Source organism: Trachemys scripta, chromosome 8 (genome assembly GCF_013100865.1).
Source record: "Trachemys scripta elegans isolate TJP31775 chromosome 8, CAS_Tse_1.0, whole genome shotgun sequence".
NCBI classification, from domain to species: domain Eukaryota; kingdom Metazoa; phylum Chordata; order Testudines; family Emydidae; genus Trachemys; species Trachemys scripta.
In genome coordinates, this window is record NC_048305.1 from 64,655,327 (window position 1) to 64,674,322 (window position 18,996).

The 18,996-nt window shown below is 42.0% G+C and overlaps 2 protein-coding genes across 3 annotated transcripts in view; one reads left to right on the plus strand and one right to left on the minus strand.

Annotated features, from left to right (window-relative positions):
* Positions 1-4,482, plus strand: part of CRB1 (crumbs cell polarity complex component 1) — a 151,611-nt gene extending 147,129 nt beyond the window's left edge. The window contains exon 11 of the mRNA XM_034778351.1: positions 4,415-4,482. Within this exon, the coding sequence (XP_034634242.1) occupies positions 4,415-4,417 (3 nt within the window). The 3' untranslated portion in view covers positions 4,418-4,482. The remainder of the gene's footprint in view (positions 1-4,414) is intronic.
* The window catches only part of DENND1B (DENN domain containing 1B), a 247,123-nt gene that overhangs the window by 17,930 nt on the left and 210,197 nt on the right, over positions 1-18,996 (minus strand). For both annotated transcript variants that reach the window (XM_034778352.1, XM_034778353.1), the window contains 4 exons: positions 11,849-11,889; positions 10,890-10,958; positions 7,929-7,985; positions 6,970-7,080 (listed from right to left, as the gene is read on the minus strand). In XM_034778352.1, coding sequence (XP_034634243.1) covers positions 6,970-7,080; positions 7,929-7,985; positions 10,890-10,958; positions 11,849-11,889 — 278 coding nt within the window. The remainder of the gene's footprint in view (positions 1-6,969; positions 7,081-7,928; positions 7,986-10,889; positions 10,959-11,848; positions 11,890-18,996) is intronic.

Below are 18,996 nucleotides of genomic sequence, written 5' to 3' on the forward strand. Positions count from 1 at the left end.
TGAAGCTGGAGACATAAGACTGCTCTCTCCATGCTTCTAGGTCAGGAGGCAAAATTAAGTTGGAAAGGAAGCAGATGGATTGGTGTCTTGAATTGACAGAACTTTTGACTCCTTCCTTCTGCTAGGTGGAGCCATAACACTATCTGTAACTGCTGTTCTTAGGTAGGACGCGAGAAGAGGGATGCATGGCAAATAAAAGTAAGATATAAATATCAATGTAATTTATCTTGATTAGTAGTCTACCTCTAGTTACTTCAGTTAATTATCAAATATTGAAGAGCTTCTTCTGATTCTCCACAGCATACTCAGCACAATAGTGTTTCTCTTTCAGAACCTTAAAAGAATCCTTTGTTTGTGCAACACTAAGGTTGTTTTTGTGACAGACTCGCAGCTGAACTGCCTTTCCATTCATTAGTTCCAGAACTAAAATAGATTGCATATGTCAAAAGAATCCACCTGCCAAGCTTTCACTTTCTAGGTTTCTCATTTGGATAAAGCTGAGGCAGTATGTGTTGGTGCCTTGGTCCTGAAAAGGCCAACTACTCATCTAAATGCCACAAAGGCCAGCAAGAGCTTCTGGACCAGCTTCCAGGCCCTCCCTTTTTTTGTTTGGAAACTTGATGACAGTCAGAGATGGCTCTCAAGTATGGTTTTTCACTGGGGAGGCCAAACCAAAGAAGGGCAGATGTCTTCTATAGAATAAAATGAAACATGAGACTATAAGTCAATAATGAGTAAAGGAGAACTTGCACCAGAAATGCAGCTAGTACCATAAGATTTCTTTCTGTTTTGTTAATATCTTAACAGGAAAAAAAAAAAGAATGGGCTAAGAACAGAAGAGAAACAATCAGAGATAAAAATAAAAAGCTTTATAATATCTGCATTGTCTCCTTTTTTGTTTTAAATACATCAATTTGCTAAATAAATCACTGAAACAAGATAGTCCCCCTTCAATATTTTTTCATAATTAATCTCAAGAGTATGGTTATGCCACAAAATATTTTAAGTGAATTAAGGAAACAGATTGTTACTGTTCAGAGAGTACATCTACAAAAAATAAAGATTGTTCTGTTTGAAGGACATGGATATGACAAACATCTATAAGTCTGCATACTCTTTTAGATAAGAATTCTATTGAGATAATGGTTACTGTTTTGTTTCTAAAAGATCTTTTGATATAAAGAGCAAGCATTCACCATATGACACTGGGTACATATGCTTGTAGTATATGGGAAGATATCAGGACCACCAGAGGGCACTCTCGTAATTTATAATTTGAATTTTTTGCTGTCTAGGTTTTTCATTTTTAATTAAAAGAAAAGCTGAACAATTTGCAGAATGAAGAGATCTTACTTGACATACAAAAACAAAAAAAGTCCCCATAAATTAAAAGAAAACTAAAATTGCTTGCAATATTTTCAAATTATGCCCTCTTTTGTTCAAAATATATAATTTACCAATTGACCGAAGTTTATCGCAGAACATATTTTATAGGAAAAGTTTCCCTAAAGATGAAGCACACTATTAAATTACAAATTCAAAACTGCTAATTGTTACTGCATCTGACATCTGTCAATTGTAATATTTTATCTACATTACTTTAATTATTCAATGAGGATTAAAGCGACCCAAGATCCATGTAGGATTTTCAGTAGATATGAGGCATGTGGACAGAAGCTATTATTCTGTGTTTCCCAAATGTGATCCCAAACATTTCAGCTGAATCCAAATACAATAGAAAGCATGGAATAACAACTTTTATATTTTTTAAATGATGAAGATGTTCGATTCGTGTTTGATAATGGGACTTGTCTCTCCCTCTTTTGTAGTATTTATATTCAGCAGCACTCCAATGGCCCAATTTTGCTCCAATCTCCTCTTCTCCCATTTCCTTTCTATTCCCGCCATAATCACCTTTTGCCAGGTTGGGCGGGTAGTCAGGTACTGGAGGCTCTTTGCAGCTAATATTTGTGTCATTTCTTTGCTAGCCATTGGAGGTGGTATTGATGTATGGGGCATTCGGTATTCTCCTGAAGATGCCGAATGCTGCCTCCTCCTCTGAGACTTGCAATAGCTGTTGAGGAGGAGCCAAAGTACACATTCTATCACTTGAATTGTGTGTGTTCTATTCATTATGCTATATTTATACTAAGTATCTGAAAGTCACATCTATGTTCTGCTTTAAAAAGAAAAGAGAAAGAATACTTTTATTTGGTCAATTCACTTATGTTTGGGGAAAGCAAGATAAAAGGTTTAATCTGAACTGGTTTTAGTTACACTTGTTACATAAAGAGGTTTCAATTATAAACGAGATTTTTAAAACACTATATTTAAAATACTGCATAGTCATGACAAGTAGTTCACCTGGTTGCTTTGATATATGTGTAAGTAAAGTAGCAGGGACACATTGGGATTCCCAGTAAATCCACACTTACAATCCAAATGCCCTATTTTTTATTATGGCTACAAGTTACTGCATGCCTATAAGTCTTACGTCTATTTCCTTTGAGACAAGGGTGCACTGGTAGCTTATTAATTATAAAATGAGCTCATAGTTGTTACACAGTACTCTGCAAATCTGCTAGCATGTTTTATAAGCCACTGAATACATAAGGACTATTTAAACCCAGCAATGTTCCCTTTTAAATAAGCCACCAATCACTTGGGATAATGGTTACATAGGGTAAAATTACATAGATCATATTCATGAAAACAAACAGATCTTCCTGGTATTCCTCCTTTTTTCTTACTGAAACTCTTTTTTTTTTTTTTTGTATTTTAAGCAATATGGTAGAAACATGGTTGTGTCTGTGTACACTCCCCCGCCCCCACCCCGAAATCTGCACTGCATCAATGCATGTAAAGAAAAGGAATTAAAATGAATTATGAAAAACTGAGTTCTCAGTAGTTTAATTCAGTATTACCAAAAAATGTTGGTAAATAGTAAAAACATAGTCAGAGTGTAATTTGCTAATAATATGTGGCAAAATAACGTTAACATGGGCTGAAACAATCTCATGTTTTGCTTTAGTTTGTCGTTCAAAACATTTAACTCGAAATTTCTCATACTATCTTATGTACCTTGTCTACTTAGAATACAGAAAATATCACAGAAATGCTATTAGTTCAAGGCATGAAACAGTTAACAGTAGTGTACATGCCAAGGTTTTAATAAGGCTTAACAATAAAAAGCTTCAATCCTCTACTTTCACTAGATTTTGTTGTTGTGGTTTTCCCTTGCTTAGGGCAATCCATCTGTTAATGTTGACTTGCAATACAGCTAAGCTCCCGCACACACAAAAAGCCCAGAATAGCTAACCTAAGCAAGAGTGGGCTCATACATATATGAGAGAGAACAATTTTTCTAACACTATCTTAGGCTAAGTTGAATTGTGGTTTTTTTTGTTTTGTTTTTTTGTTTTGCTTTCCTTGGGAAAGATTTCCCAAATGCTAATTAAAGGAAACCAATATAATCACTATAGTTTGTGATAACAGATTTAATTATTTATCCTCTGATTAAGCTTCAGCAGCTCTTTTACATATCATAATTCATTCTGATTTTTTTAAAGTCTATTTTTTTTTAAAAACAACCACAAGGGCAATGATAAAGATTAGTAAATATTCATTGTTAAAAATGGCTCTGCATTGTGACCAGTGCCGGTATTCTCACTGGGCCAAACTGGCCTTGTTTTCAATAAAACCAGAGAAGAATCCTTTCCCTTGAGCCCTGTTAGGCTGAGGCTGCAGTTGGAACTGTCATCTTCACACAAAAGCAAAGGGGTTGGGTTTTACAAACGCAAAGCCTAATTGGAAGATCTTCATGGCTGTACCCTTGACATTTATTTAAGCCTCATCAACAAAACAGGAAATAACCGTACTAATTAGTAGACCAGCATACAAACTACTATTTGTTGGGGGTAAAAAGCAGATTCACATTCTATTGTACAGAATCTCCTGGTAATGAAACAGTCATTAAACTGATCTCTAGAATCAAGAGAACTTCAGCATCATACACTATTTTATAAAGTATTTTTTTTAATTATAAACAATATTTTTGAATTTATTTCAAATGACTAATTTGACATTTATGGTTTACTGGAAAGCAGCAATGGGGAAATAAAAACTCCCATCAATAGGCCTGACATGAAACAGAAAGTGTAACATTAAATTCTTTATGTTGCAGTACTTTAAAATGACTTACTGTGAGATGGTTGATAATGGGGATGGAGGAGTGGGGGCGTGGGGGAAGCCCTCATTGTCTTGAGGTAAGAAGACTTAAAAATCTACACTGTCTGGGATTTTAGAAGTATTCTCATAGTTGATTTTTCAGTGAATCAACCTTTATCCATTATTTAAAATGTATATTTAAATGCATAAGCTACTGTGTGACCATTAGCACTATCTTATTTTTCAGTGACTACAGTGAGATGACAGTGAGCAGCGCCATTTTAGAAACCTGGACAAAAAGATTAATCAGCAGGAAGGAAAGCTTCAGACAAAGCTCTACAATTATGAACTGTAGCAATGAATGCAATTCATTGGCTTTTAATAATAATAATAAGTAATATAATTTATATAGATGCAAGCTCTCAAAGCCAGCAGTTAGTTCAATGGATCTTGCATTATTGTTAGCTGATGCTAAGAGCCTCCATGTTTAAAAACAGCACCAATTATAACATGTAGGACAGCCTGAGACTCCATATAAATAATGATGTTTTGGGACCACAAAGCCCAGTTTGCATTTTTTGGAACTGTAGAAGACCAAACTTCTTGGTCAGTGATTACAGCTTGTTGTTTCCTGCCTACTGAGTGCATGTGACATTCAGGGTAGAGGATGGGGTGGGGACATAGGTCATGCTGCTCTCTCAGCTCGGCAAAGATATGGAGCCATTAGTAACAGAGCTTGTCTCGTAAACAACTCCCCGCTTTTTAAAGCACATTAAGATTTTCCTTGCTCTATATAGGACAAAAAAAATCTCAGCTGTTCTGACCTGATACACTGTATCATTCTGAAAGAAGTGTATGCTGTTTCACAAATAAAAAGTTGGCTAGTTGTCAGAAAAGATGTACTAAATCTCAGTATTATACGATTGTATGAATGAAAAATCATATAAATGTTTAAGTATTCTACAATGACACAATCCTTCAGAAGAAACATTAGTATCTAATAATAAAATTTACTTTGGTATAATTTATTGATGTTGACTCCAGTACTTAAATTAAACAATTAAAGTGGAACAGCAGACAGACCTGACCATGAAGTAAATTAATAAGCTAACAATTTTTCTACATGTGCAGCATTTAAAAGCATCTGTATGTGCAGACACATATTTTAGCTATATTTGTGTTGTACATTTGCATAAAAGTTTAAGTGAACATATAAACAGATTTGGGTATGTGTTTCTATGGTGTACTGAAAAAAGCAGTGTTATGCGACACAGATGTGGTTAAAGAAAAAGTTTCTGTATATTAGAATGACAGTTACCAATTAAAAATAAATAAATATCAATCTCTGTTATAAATACTACATTTTTAAAATTCTAAATGTATCTGCATATCTTCTGTCTCAACTGTCAAGGCAGGAAATTTAAACTATACAAGGTTCTTGAAAGAAAGGACGCACTGTGTTAGTCTATGTGAAAATACAATGACAGCACACACTTGCAGACTTTAGTATTACTGTATTTAAAAAGAAACCTGAAAAACATGTTACAGAAGAGAATCCACCTATATAATTAAAATAGATCTGCCTACATTATTTATACCACTGAAACCAATGGCCTCAGTATTACCATACATTTTCTAACATTCTACTGAGCAAGTCATTAATCTACCCTAATTGTATATTAGTTTCCACAAACACTTTCTATTTTATCAGTCAATACACCTGAATGCATGGGCTTACAAAATTAGAATTTTATCATAACATTATTATTATATATAAAGTAAAATAGTGTCAATAGTCAGGTAAATTCAACTGTCAATTCGAAGACCTACAGTACTCACTTCTTATCTAAGGAAGACACATTTGTGGTATCAAAAGCAGGAGTTTGTATATATTATTAAAAATATATATTCTTATTCAAAAGGGATCACAAAACCCCCAGACTGTTTATTACTCTGTATAGAATAAAGCAATAATTCAAACAGAATTTGGGAATTTGGGAATTAGTACTGGGCTAAAACCGAGATATTACACCTGTTATAGAGAACCAGACCCATTAAAGGAACTGAGAACAGAAAGACAAGACATCTGACACAGTGTTAGTTACTTAGCAGTAAATTCACTATATGATAATTAGCTTGAGCAAGGTCTGAATTAAAGGCATGCCCTCTCTCAAAATCAACTGGCTTTCGGTAAAGTATTAACACATACCACTGTATTTTAGGGTTGTAAAAAGACAGTTTATCAGTGAAAATCGGCTTGGGCATACGTGAATATACCAGAATTCCTTTATTCAAAAACTAATATTCATGCTTGATCTGATATGTATGTTTTATGCCTATGAAATTATTTATCTAATGGGAGTCCATAAAAGATACATACTACTAAGTAAACTTTTCAATAGATCACACCTTCAATATTCCTAGCATTTATCTGTTTTGTACTCTTTGTACTTTTAAACAATATTTATTAAATATTTTTAAATATTTGTTTGAAAATATAGTCCTATTTCTAAGGATCAATTGTGATTTCTTTTCCTGGAGATGTAGCTGGTAACCTCATCTCCCTGCTGAATTTCCTATTTTTTCCCCTCCAGGAGGATGATATATGATAAGCCATTCTCTCAACTCTCAAAACAGCATATTATGCAAGCAGTATTATTGTGAATACTACTTATCATATTTCCTGAATACAGATGGTAATAAAGGTATTTACCATAATATTTTAACACACTACTGTAACAGGAAAACAGTTATTTTTTAATATTTTAAAGAAAGTGATAGCAAAGGTTTCAGGTGACTTACCTGGGCAAGTCTTCGTTTTTCTGAGTTTCCTCTTTTCTGATTGTGTAAGGTGTACACTGGCGCACACTGCAGTACACCAGAGCTACAAGTTCCATATTCTTCATCACTCTCCTACACAACAGAATAGATTTAAAATCTCATGTTTACAATATTTATCTACATATCCTATGTATACATAGAGTACTAAAAATAATTTTGTTAATACAGATCATTTGTTACTAAATATTTGTCATAAGATCATATCTATTAACAAAATGAAATACAGCATTGCAAAAAGTTAATAGTTATCAAATGCAACAGAGTGAAGTTTTCAAATTAAGCTTTTAGAATGTATATAAAACAATTTAAATCCATTAATGTTTATGAAATATTTTTTTAAACTTTATATTTGAGAAAAGTATAAAATAACATTGAAGTTAGTTCCCCCTTCTCACAAGGATAATCATAAGTGAAGAAATAAAACTCATTAGGAAAACTGTCCTTAAATGCCTAAATCAAGCTTCATTCTGATATTTCTATGTTATTTTTCAAAGTTGAAATGTTTCTCTATTTTAAAACATTAACATTGTGCTCAGATCTTATGAATCCAAAACAGACAACTACACCTTCTGAATTACATTGTACTGCAAGACTGTCCTGTCTTAAATTCTCAGCTTGAAGCAAAGGCTTCAATTGTGATATCAAAGCAATCAACTTTATGAAAACATACATCCTGTTAACGTATCTTTGAAGATCTCTGTTGTTCTATGATAAAATATGCAAACAATAAAGAGATTATTCAGTGGATGCATAGAATGACAGATAGTTGCCAGAGGGCTCGTTATGAAAAATGTATTGTTGAACAAAGGGCTAAGCATATTTCAAAAGTCATTAAAAACACAAATCTCATGTGATTTGTAAAGTATAAGCTTCAAACTGATACAAGAAGCAAGGTAAGAAAGTAAAATTGTATTACATACCTTGTGTTTTAACTTACTCCTCACTTCTTTTATTCCCTGCTTTGCATGACTTTTTGCCTAGAAAATTAAAACAAAAGGACTTAACCGGTGGCGCAAGAGATCGGCTTTGTTCAAAGAATATGCTTTATAAGGCCTACTTAATAAGAAATATTTTTTTAAATTTTATGTGATATAAGGATAATAATCTCTATTGCTAATTTCACCTGGGCTGTATCAGTTAGCTATACTATGCTAACAGCAGTCAGTTAGTAAGAATTGTGCATACATGCCAATGTTGTGAAAACATACTAATTTTGCAAATGTATCCTCACCTATTGCTAAAAATGAACCATCCTACTGGTCTCTAGTGTCCATCTCTTTATTTGAGATGGTCCTTTAAATCTGAAGTAGTATTTTAATAGTAACTCATGTTGGAAAACTGTTAAGATTTTCAAGCTCACTGCTATGGTGTTCCAGTCTGGTAACTTGCAAGGCAACATCAATCTTAAAAGAAATGAAGTGGTTTTATATGCAGATGGAGAATTTCTCCAGCGTTGCTGAACAGCGTAGTGCTGATAGTTAGGGGGAAACTGTGTGCATTAAAATAGGCAGCCAAGTCCCATGATTGTTCATGACAATAATTTGCACAGAAAATGGACCCAAGGGCATCCTTCTATTTAGAGATGAATTACCATTCTAGATGACAAGTAATTATATTCTAAATTTTCTACATTTTATTTTTGCTAGAAAAAATGCTAACCTGGTCTTAAGAGAAATAGGAAAGTTTTCCTTACATGAACCGTGTTAGATTCAAGTTAACTTTTAGAACCAATTTTCAAAAGTAGCCTTGAAAATTATGCCTATGACTTTTCACATTTAAGGGCGATATATGAAAAACTTCAGACTCTACACATGAAAATCAGTGACACACACATCTTAATTATTGATTTTGCACCCAGGGAGATGTAGTTTGTGGGGAGAGTTATGAGTGTTTCCATATACAGATGCCCACCGACCTACGCAATTGTTCCATTCCGGAAAGCCTTGTGTAACTCGAATTTTTCATAAATTGGAAACGTACACCCGTACAGGTTTCAGAGTAACAGCCGTGTTAGTCTGTATCCGCAAAAAGAAGAACAGGAGTACTTGTGGCACCTTAGAGACTAACAAATTACGTTACGCAAAAATTTCTGCACTTGAAAATCCTATTTCTGACTTACGGAACTTTTTCTGTAAGTGCGAATTTGCGTAAGTCGCGTCTTGCGTAACCTGGGGAATGTCTGTACAACAACTTGGGATAGTTTTGATGACCAGATTAGGGAACTTTTGAAAACGTGACCCTTAAATCATAAGCTCAGTAGCTCAATAACAAGGCAACAGGGTGCCATGTAGTAGATTCATGCATGTATGGAAGGGGAAAGGGCAAGAGAGGACATATAGGCCTGCTCCTGCACCTTGATCTATGCCTGAACATGCACAGATTCCCACTGAAATTAATAAGGCTTCTTGCACACAAGGAGTCTGCTGATACAGAAAGTTGTAGGATCAGGGACATAATGGGCAAAATGGGTAGCTGGGAGGAAATCATGAAACCTCATCTAAGCTCATGAAAAATAGAGGAGGAGAATAATTTCCTGCTAGCCTGTTAATGAACCATTTTTAAATTATAAATGAGTGGGTGGTTATACAGTACCTTTAATTTATTTACCTGTTTCTTTCCTCATGACTTTTGTGAGAGTTTGAATTGATGTATAATTAAAAATTCTCTTTTTAAGTTTTATTTAAAATCTACTAGCATCACACTGTAGCACTGATTTATTCAGAACTACTTACTATGCATCAATCTAAAGAGCCCTTGGAAAAGCCAAAAGAAAGGCAGAGAAGATTCTTCCCCTGTGTGCTTTGAACCCAATCTTAAAATACTTATTGTGTCATTTCTTACAAGCTACCACATTGTTTTTAATACCCTGGATAATATAATGTAATTCACATTCTTTATGATCTAGGGATATTTAAAGATCATTTAAAAACTGGACTGCTTGTCAAACTGAAGACATAAAACTAGTTAAACAGCGTGTGGCAAGCTGGGGTGTAAATCTTCACTGCACTAGCCTGCTGCGCACTGCCAGTGTGGACCCGGCTACCACGCACTAAAAGTTCCCTAAAACACTTTGATCCTATTCCTGTTTCAAAGCGAGGTAGATCAAAATGCGTCAGGTAACTTTTACATGCATGCTTCATGTAGACAGTTAGCATGTGACATGCTAGGGCGGTACAGATTTACACCCCAGCTTCATCTAGATAAGCTGTAAATCAAGGGCCAAGAGTGCAAGTCCATAACTTTTTGAATTAGTGCTATTTTATTAACACCATAACAATAAGTTTAAAAGATGCTCATACTCAGATAAGGAATAGTTTGCTTAGGGTGGAAGTTTTGGACTGCAATTGTTCCTTGCACACAATATAAATGCTTCCCAACCCGCTTTGGATAGGGTACCACGCAGTGTCAAACTGGAGTCCTTAGGGACATACTGTTATGTACACAAAGACTCCTTTACACCACCTAGAACTATACACAACATTTATACGGACTTTTAATTTACACTGCCAGGGAGGAGTAAAGGGGCCTTAGTATAATACTAAGTAGTAATGAGATTTAGTATTTTCAGCGTCCATCTTTTAAGATCATCAGTTAAGTAGAGGTTTTCAGCTGTATTTCAAATATGTAATAGGTATTCAAATAAGCATCTACGGTATATTTTGAATGAAGCCAAAAATAGCATACTGAACCACTTAAAACAGTAACATGAAGTGGTTATTGTTCCCTCACAAGATAGGAATAAAAGATGAAAACAATTTCTTAGGCTGTAATGTTTTTCTGTAATACATATTGGAACTACACAGCTTTTTCAGTTTTTGACAATAACTGGAGATTGTAGGTGGTTTCTGTAATTTTTTATGCACAGATTGTGTTGATCTTACAAATTTGTATGCTGTCTTCACAGCAGGGCTGGCTTTGGTCATGGCTGTGTTGATTAGCGCACCTCCTTTCTGAAACATACAAAGGCATATTTTAATAACCCTTATAACAAAGATTAAAAGTTAAGAATAGTAAGAAAAATAAATGACAGGCTGACATAAAATAAAGTAGGAAAATAGTAGCCCTCTTTTTAAATTAGGAAAAATTTCCACAGCTGCATTCTATCTACAACCTGCTGTCTACATCTAAACAAGGGTTACAGTATGTCATTATCATGGCTGACACATATTTATCAATGCATTCTAACATAATGACGTATTCTCATTACATGTAATATTGGAAGCTTTCCTTGGCTTATTAATGTATATATTGTATCATTTAAAAAAAACTATTTCTATCACATTGAGGTAATCATGTCTTATTTAATCACAAGAGTTTTGCCTAAAGTACTAGATTTTACTAATCCTCCCTAGTAACAATGTTGTGCAACAAAGGTCCTCTGTTAGTCAGACTATGTAAAAACATTATTAACCAAACTGCTGTTTACTAGAAGTGATAAAATTCCTATCAAATCCTAGTGCCACACCTAACTCACAGTTATGGAATGTAACACAATACCGCGTACAGAAAAATCCTTGGCTAGATGAACAGAAAAACATTCTGTGCTTTTCAAAATTTGGCATTTATTTTGTGCATGAGACATTTTCTCATTTTTAAACTAATATAAAAATATTATCATGACACAGACACTAGTTTATAAAAAAAATATTTAGGTAAAAATAACTTCCTTACTAATGTAATATGCTTTCTCTGTTACATTAATACAAGGAACACTACACAAATTTAGAGAATGTGGCTAATTGACCATATAAAGTCAAATATCCTTTTAAAGCTCGATGTTCAGTATGCTGACTTTTACAAAAATAAACAAACTAGTCAAATAAAAATAAAATTGTTATACCTTTACTGTATGCACCCACTGCTGATAAGATCTTGAATTTCCTGAGATGTGAAGGTAAAATAAAATAAAATAGTCAGAAATACATTCAACACATTTTTGGGTGTTCCTGCCCTCTCCACAATACATTTTGTATTAAAAAAAAAATCCCATAGATTGTTAAACATGCGTTTGAATTGTCTAATACTATGAAGAAGGGAAATCCATGTACACAAAAAGCAAAACTGGGGTTTCCCTATTATGAACCCCTCATTTTCTTTCCAACAGTGCTTCTTTTTCACCATACCCAATTGTTTTCTCTGAAGAAAACTGCTAACTCTGATTCAAGTATGAAGAGAAAGGACAGTTACCTGTTCTGTAACCGGCATTCTTCGAGATGTGTTGCTCCTGTCTATTCCACAGTAGGTGTACGTGCTTGCCACGTGCACCGGTGCCGGAAGTTTTTCCCTTAGCAGCATCCGTAGTGGGGGAGCACCGCTGCGACCCCCGAAGTGGCGCTGACATATCGCGCTATAAAGGGGGCTGCATGCTCCCGCCACCCTCAGTTCCTTCTTGCCAGACAACTCCGACAGAGGGGAAGGAGGAGGATGTGGAATAGACAGGAGCAACACATCTCGAAGAACGCCAGTTACGGAACAGGTAACTGTCCTTTCTTCTTCGAGTGATTGCTCCTGTGTATTCCACAGTAGGTGACTCCAAGCTATACCTGATGGAGGTGGGTAGGAGTTCTAAATGATAAAGGTTAAGGGTTACATGGGCGGAGCACCGCCCTACCAAACCCGGCGTCGTCCCTGGCTTGGGAGATGATCGCATAGTGCGATGCAAAAGTATGGACAGAGGACCACGTAGCAGCCCTGCAGATGTCTTGAATAGGGACATGAGCCACATAGGCCGCAGACGAGGCCTGGGCTCTCGTCAAATGCGCCTTAACAATAGGAGGCCGGGAAAGCCCAGCCAGGATATAACACGTGCGTATGCACGAGGTGATCCAGTGGGAAATCCGCTGGGTGGAAACCGGTTCCCCTCTCATGCGCTTGGCCGTAGCAATGAAAAGCTGAGGGGATGCCCGAAATGGCCTTGTTCAATCTAAGTAAAAGGCCAGCGCCCTACGCACATTTAGCATGTGTAGGCGGCATTCCTCATTGGAGGAATGGGGCTTAGGACACAAGACTGGCAGGAAAATGTCCTGGTCCATATGAAACCAGGAAGGCCGGGTGGGGGCGAAGCTGTACCTTCCCCTTATGGAAGACAATGAACGGGGGTTCCGAGGTGAGCGCCCTAAGATCCGAAATCCTGTGGGCTGAGGTGATAGCCACCAAAAACGCCACTTTCTCAGACAAGTGGGACCAAGAACAAGTGGCCAAGGGCTCAAAGGGAGGTCCTGTGAGGCGTGACAGAACCAGGTTCAGGTCCCAAGGGGGAACCGGTGGTCTAGCATAAGGGAATGCTCTGTCCAAACCCTTTAAAAACCTGGAAGTCATGTGGTGGGAGAACACTGACTGTCCCGCCACCGGAGGGTGGAAGGCCGAAATGGCCGCCAGGTGCACCCTGATAGAGGAGGGGGCTAGCCCTTGGGTCCTAAGGGACAGGAGGTAGTCCAGGACCAGCTGGAGTGGAGCAGATGCAGGGGGAGGAACCTCTCTCCCTCGCCCATGAGGAGAACCGATACCACTTAGGCTACATCTTCACTACCCGCCTGAATCGGCGGGTAGAAATCGATCTCTTGGGGATCGAATTATCGCATCTCGTCGGGACGCGACAATCGATCCCCGAATCGATGCTTGTACTCCACCAGTGCAGGTAGGAGTAAGCGCCGTCGACGGGGGAGCCACGGAGGTCCATTTGCTGCCATCCTCACAGTGGGGTAAGTCGGCTCGGATACGTCGAATTCAGCGACGCTATTCGCATAGCTGAATTTGCGTATCTTAAATCGACCCCCTCCCCCGTAGTGAAGACGTACTGTAACTACCTACCTTAGCCAGGTAGATCCTCCATGTGGACGGCTTCCTGCTTTCGAGCAGGACCCATCTAACCTCCCCTCCTCCGCATCTAGCCACGGAGCAGCCACGCTGTCAGTCAGGTGGAGTGGGGCCAGGTTGGGATGGAGGAGATGACCTCCCTCCTGGGAGAGAAGGTCCAGGCGGAGCGGCAGCCTGCGGGGGCGGGGGGCCGCCAAGAGTTGCAGTAGGGTTCCGTACCAATGTTGACGGGCCCAATCCAGCACTATCAGGATAACTCTCGCCCCGTCTGGCTTCACCTTCTGTAGGACCCTGCCTATGAGGGGAAAGAGCGGGAAGGCGTACATCAGGAGCCCCGACCAATCGAGCAGGAACGCGTCCGTCATGGCCCCATTGCTTTCTATCACCCTGGAACAGAACCTGGGACAGAGGCGGTTCTGGGCGGTAGCGAATAGGTCCACCTGGGGAGTGCCCCACTGAAGGAAAATCCATTCTGCCACCTCTCTGTGCAGGGACCACTCGTGCTGATGTGAGAACACCCTGCTCAGGCGATCTGCGAGCGTGTTGCTCTTGCCGGGTAGGTGGAACCTGGAGGAGGATGTTGTGGGCTATACAGAACTCCCACAGGAGTTGGGCTTCCTGGCATAAGGCCCTGGAGCGCGTGCCCCCTTGCTTGTTGATGTAATACTTTGCGGTGGTGTTGTCCGTGAGGACTCTGACCACCTTCCCTTGTAAGTGCTGGCAAAAGGCCAGGCACACCAGGCGCACAGCCCTGAGTTCCCTGACATTTATGTGCAGGGTCAGTTCCTTGGGTGACCACATACCCTGGGTCCTGATGTCCCCCACGTGGGCTCCCCAGCCCAGGTCCGAGGCATCCGACACTAGATCTAGTGAGGGAGACGGGTCTCGGAAGGGGATTCCCCGGAGCATGCTGCTCAGAAGGGACCACTATTAGAGGTCTGCAACCACCATTGGCGGCACCGTGACAACCTTGTCCAGGCCGTCCCGGCCTGGGAATAGCGAGAGGCCAACCAGAGTTGGAGGGGCCTCATCCAGAGCCTGGCGTGTCGCACCACTGTGGTGCATGCTGCCATGTGGCCACGGATTTGAAGGCATATCCGAGCCGTGGTTACCGGGAAGGCCGTGACCGAGGCGACGAGGCCTCTGAGCGCCTCGAACCTGTCCCTTGGAAGGGAGGCCGTGGCCACCTGGGAGTCCAGCAGCGCTCCTATGAATTCTATGCGCTGGACTGGAACTAACGTGGATTTCTCCTCGTTTACCACTAGGCCCAGAGCGCAGCAGGTGCTACTGGCTGCTGGACCTGGGACCAGGACTTGCCCTTGAGCACCCAATTGTCCAGGTAGGGAAAGACCTGCAGCCTTCTCCTCCTGAGGTGGGCCGCTACCACCGCCATACATTTGGTGAAAACCTTGGGGGCCGTCAAGAGGCCAAAGGGGAGGACCGTAAACTGGTAGTGGTCCTGACCCACCAGGAAACGGAGGAAGCGCCTGTGATGTGGAAGTAGGCATCCTGAAGGTCCAGCGCTGCAAACCAATCCCCCAGGTCTAGGGAGGGAATAATAGAGGCTAGGGATACCATGCGGAATTTGCAGCGTACCAAGAGCTGGTTGAGCTTCCGCAGGTCGAGGATGGGCCGAAGCCCGCCCTTCGCCTTCGGGATGAGGAAATACCTGGAATAGAATCCCTTGACCTGGAATTCCCAAGGTACCCTCTCCACAGCTCCCAGGGAGAGGAGGCACTGTACTTCCTGACCCAGGAGGAGCGCATGTTCCAGGTCCTCTGCCGATTCCCTGGCCGGAGGACAATTGGGAGGGGGCGAAACAAACTGCAACCTGTACCCCAGGGATACAGTGTTGAGAACCCAGCGGTCCGTAGTAATACGGGACCATTGCAAACGGAAGGCAGGTAAAAGATTTGCAAACCTGAACTTTATTAACTGGGGGGGGGAGGGTTAAATTGGCAACAGGCCCAGTGACCCCCCGCAAGCAGTCAAAAATGCCGCTTCCCTGGCCTCCTGGTCTTAGAGGGCCCCGGATGAGGGGCCAAGTGGGATTGGTGTTGTGACCGGCGCCTCTGCTCCCGCTGCTTCTTAGGCGGGGACTCATATCTACCCCTAGCCTGTGGAGTGGAGGTGTGAGGCCTGGGCTTGTCCTTGGCCGGCGGGACGTACAGGCCCAGCGTCTGCAGGGTAGTACGGGAGTCTTTCGCCGCATCGAAGGCCACCTGGAGCGCCGCTTTAGCCGCCGCTGCACCCTCATCCACAAGGGCCCGGAACTCCTTCCTGTCCTTCTCGAGGAAGGAGGGCTCAAACTTGGCAAGGGACCGCCACAGGTTAAAATCATATCTGCTCAAGAGTGCCTGGTGGTTGGCCACTCTGAGCTGAAAGCTCGCAGACGAATAAACTTTTCTCCCAAAGGAATCCAGCCTGCGAGCGTCTTTGTCCTTAGGAGAGGGTTGGCCGTGCCTCTCTCGGTGGTTCGCCAACTCCACCACTAGAGAGTTCGGAGTTGGGTGGGAGTATAAGTATTCGTGCCCCTTTGTGGGCACAAAGTACTTCTGTTTGACCTTTTTGGAGATCGGACAGAGAGATGCCGGAGTTTGCCAGAGGCCAGCCAATATTGGCTACCCCCTGAATGGAGCGGTAGGGCCACACGCCCCGGTGTCGAGGAGGTCAGGACATTAAACAATGTGTCCGATGGCTCCTCCATCTCCTTGGCCTGGAGCTGGAGGTTTGATGCCACCCTCCTGAGTAGCTCCTGGTGGGCCTTGAAATCCTCCTGAGAGACCGGAGGTGGTGGCACTACGGAGTCGTCCGGTGCCGAGGAGGTGCACCCGGCTGTACCACAAGCGCGACGTCCTGACCCGGGGCCCGAGTCAGTGCCGGAGGGTCGGTGCCCACTGCCTCGTCATGGTGCCGAGGCGGCGACGTCGGCTGGGCCTGAGATGCTCCCGCCACGGAGCGGGGTCCTGGCGGTGCCAGTGCCTGGGGCCAGGGTGCCCATTGGCACCACTGTCCCTGCCAGGGAATGGCCTGGTCCTGGGAAACGGGGTGGCCCAGAAGAGCCAGCTGGTCCTGTGGCATCGAGCGGCTCAACGAGGGGCATATGAGTGCTGAAGCCGAAGTCCGGGATGAGCGGACGGTGCCGTACGAATGGCTGGAGCAGTCCCGTACATGACGTCTCCGGGCCCCGGAGGAGGACAGGTAGGAGTCAGGGGTGCTGTCTCCGTAGTGCCTCTGGCGCCCAGAACTACGACTCCATGGTGCCTGGGATTCCCGTGACAAGCTGCGGGCATGGCGCCTTCCACAGCGGGTGCCGGAGTGGGAACGGTGGTGCCGACGATGACGAGACCTGTCCCTGCGGTCAAGACTCGAAGAGGAACGGCGCCGTCTCTTAGTGCCTCCCCTACCACCTCCCGGAGTGGAGGTGGAAAGCTCGCTCGCAGCCAATCCTGCTCGCGGCGTGGAGGCGCAGCGAGGTCCGCGGCTCAGCCCTTCAACTCGGGGCGGTATCTCGACCTCGGAGACGTCCAGAGAGGGTCGATGGGCAGTGAGCGAAGGCTTCCCACGGAATCGGGGGCCCGACTGGAGCGGAGCCCCCGGTATCGGAAGTGTCATGATGTCGCATGCGGCCTGAGCTGCCTCCGGCGTCGAAGGCATTCTCACCTCTGGCGAGGCACACTTGGACGGCACCAGACTACTCTGCTGTACCCAAGTCGGAGGTCTCGGTCCCGATGGGGATCGTGGGCTGCCCAACACGGGTCTAGCCTCCCCCCCGATCTTTCTCCCGGCGCCGCTGAGTCTTCCCTTGCTTCTGAGAAGGGGAGCGGTGTCGGCTCGTCGACGGGGCCTCGCTGTGCACCGAAGATGCAGTACCAGACACTGAATCAGGACGGCGAGCCTGGGGCGCTTCGCGCGTGCTGAGGACAAGATGCCCAGCGCGGGGTCAGCTCAACGTGCCGGTGCCGAGGTCAACGCTGACTCCATTAGGAGAGCTCGGAGTTGGATTTCATGCTCCCTCTTTGTTCGGGGCTTGAAGGAGCGGCAAATTTTACATTTCTCACTAATGCGAGCCTCGCCCAGATAGCAAAGACACTGAGTATGTGGATCGCTTCTGGGCATAGGATTGCGACAAGAGTTGCACAACTTGAAGCCTGGGTCACGGGGCATGCCCCGAGCCCAGCAGTAACAGAGAAAAGTTCAACAAGTAACTTCAGGGAAAGCTGGATACTACTAAGGCTAGAATTGCTGCAGCAAAGCTGGAGCACAAGTTCCGACTACCTTCACTGGTGGCAAGAAGGAACTGAGGATGGGGGGAGCACGCAGCTCCCTTTATAGCGCGATATGTCGGCACCACCGCAGGGGTCGCAGCGGTGCGCCACATAGCGAGCATGCACACCTACTGTGGAATACACAGGAGCAATCATTCGAAGAAGAAATTAAAGTCGCAATCAAATATTCAGACTCACTAAAAACAAAAGAAAAAAAAATAAAAATCTGAAGGAGGGGTGTGTATATATTGTGCTAAGAATATATCTTGCAGTGAGAAAATGAATTGTGCTGCAGACACTATCATCTTAATATCAGAGGGAAAAGGACTAGCAACAGGAACAAGGACCTTAATATTGCGTCACATCTCCCTTGTAGGGAAACCCACTATAAATTACATGTTCTTTCTTTCACAGTGTAGAAGGCAAGTGGATGAGTCAGACAACATAGATAAGATCATTGGGTGCTATTATATTATTAAATTGGCCACAAAAGATACGCTAAAATTTGAGAAGGTGGTTGAAGTAGAACTGAAACAACAGCCTTCCGAAGACACTTCAATTGAACATGCAAGACTGACTTCCTTACCTTTGAGAAATGTTAAGAGTAGCTTAATCACTTGAATTTACTGATATTGTGAAGTGCAATGATAGTTACCATGAATTAATACTTCCAAGCAAAATATCTGAGATCACAAAAATAATGTTGCTCAAAGAGATAATTTATCAACTTTGCAAAGAACACACTGATATCCTTTGACAAAACATCGGCTTTTTAACAGGAGATTTCAAAAGTTTAAGCTTTGAAATTAATCTAACAACCAGAACCTGGATTGGCTGGTGGAAAGCCAAAACACCAACAACTTAGCTCTCATCGAATGTGTCTGACGAATAACTGGATAACTGT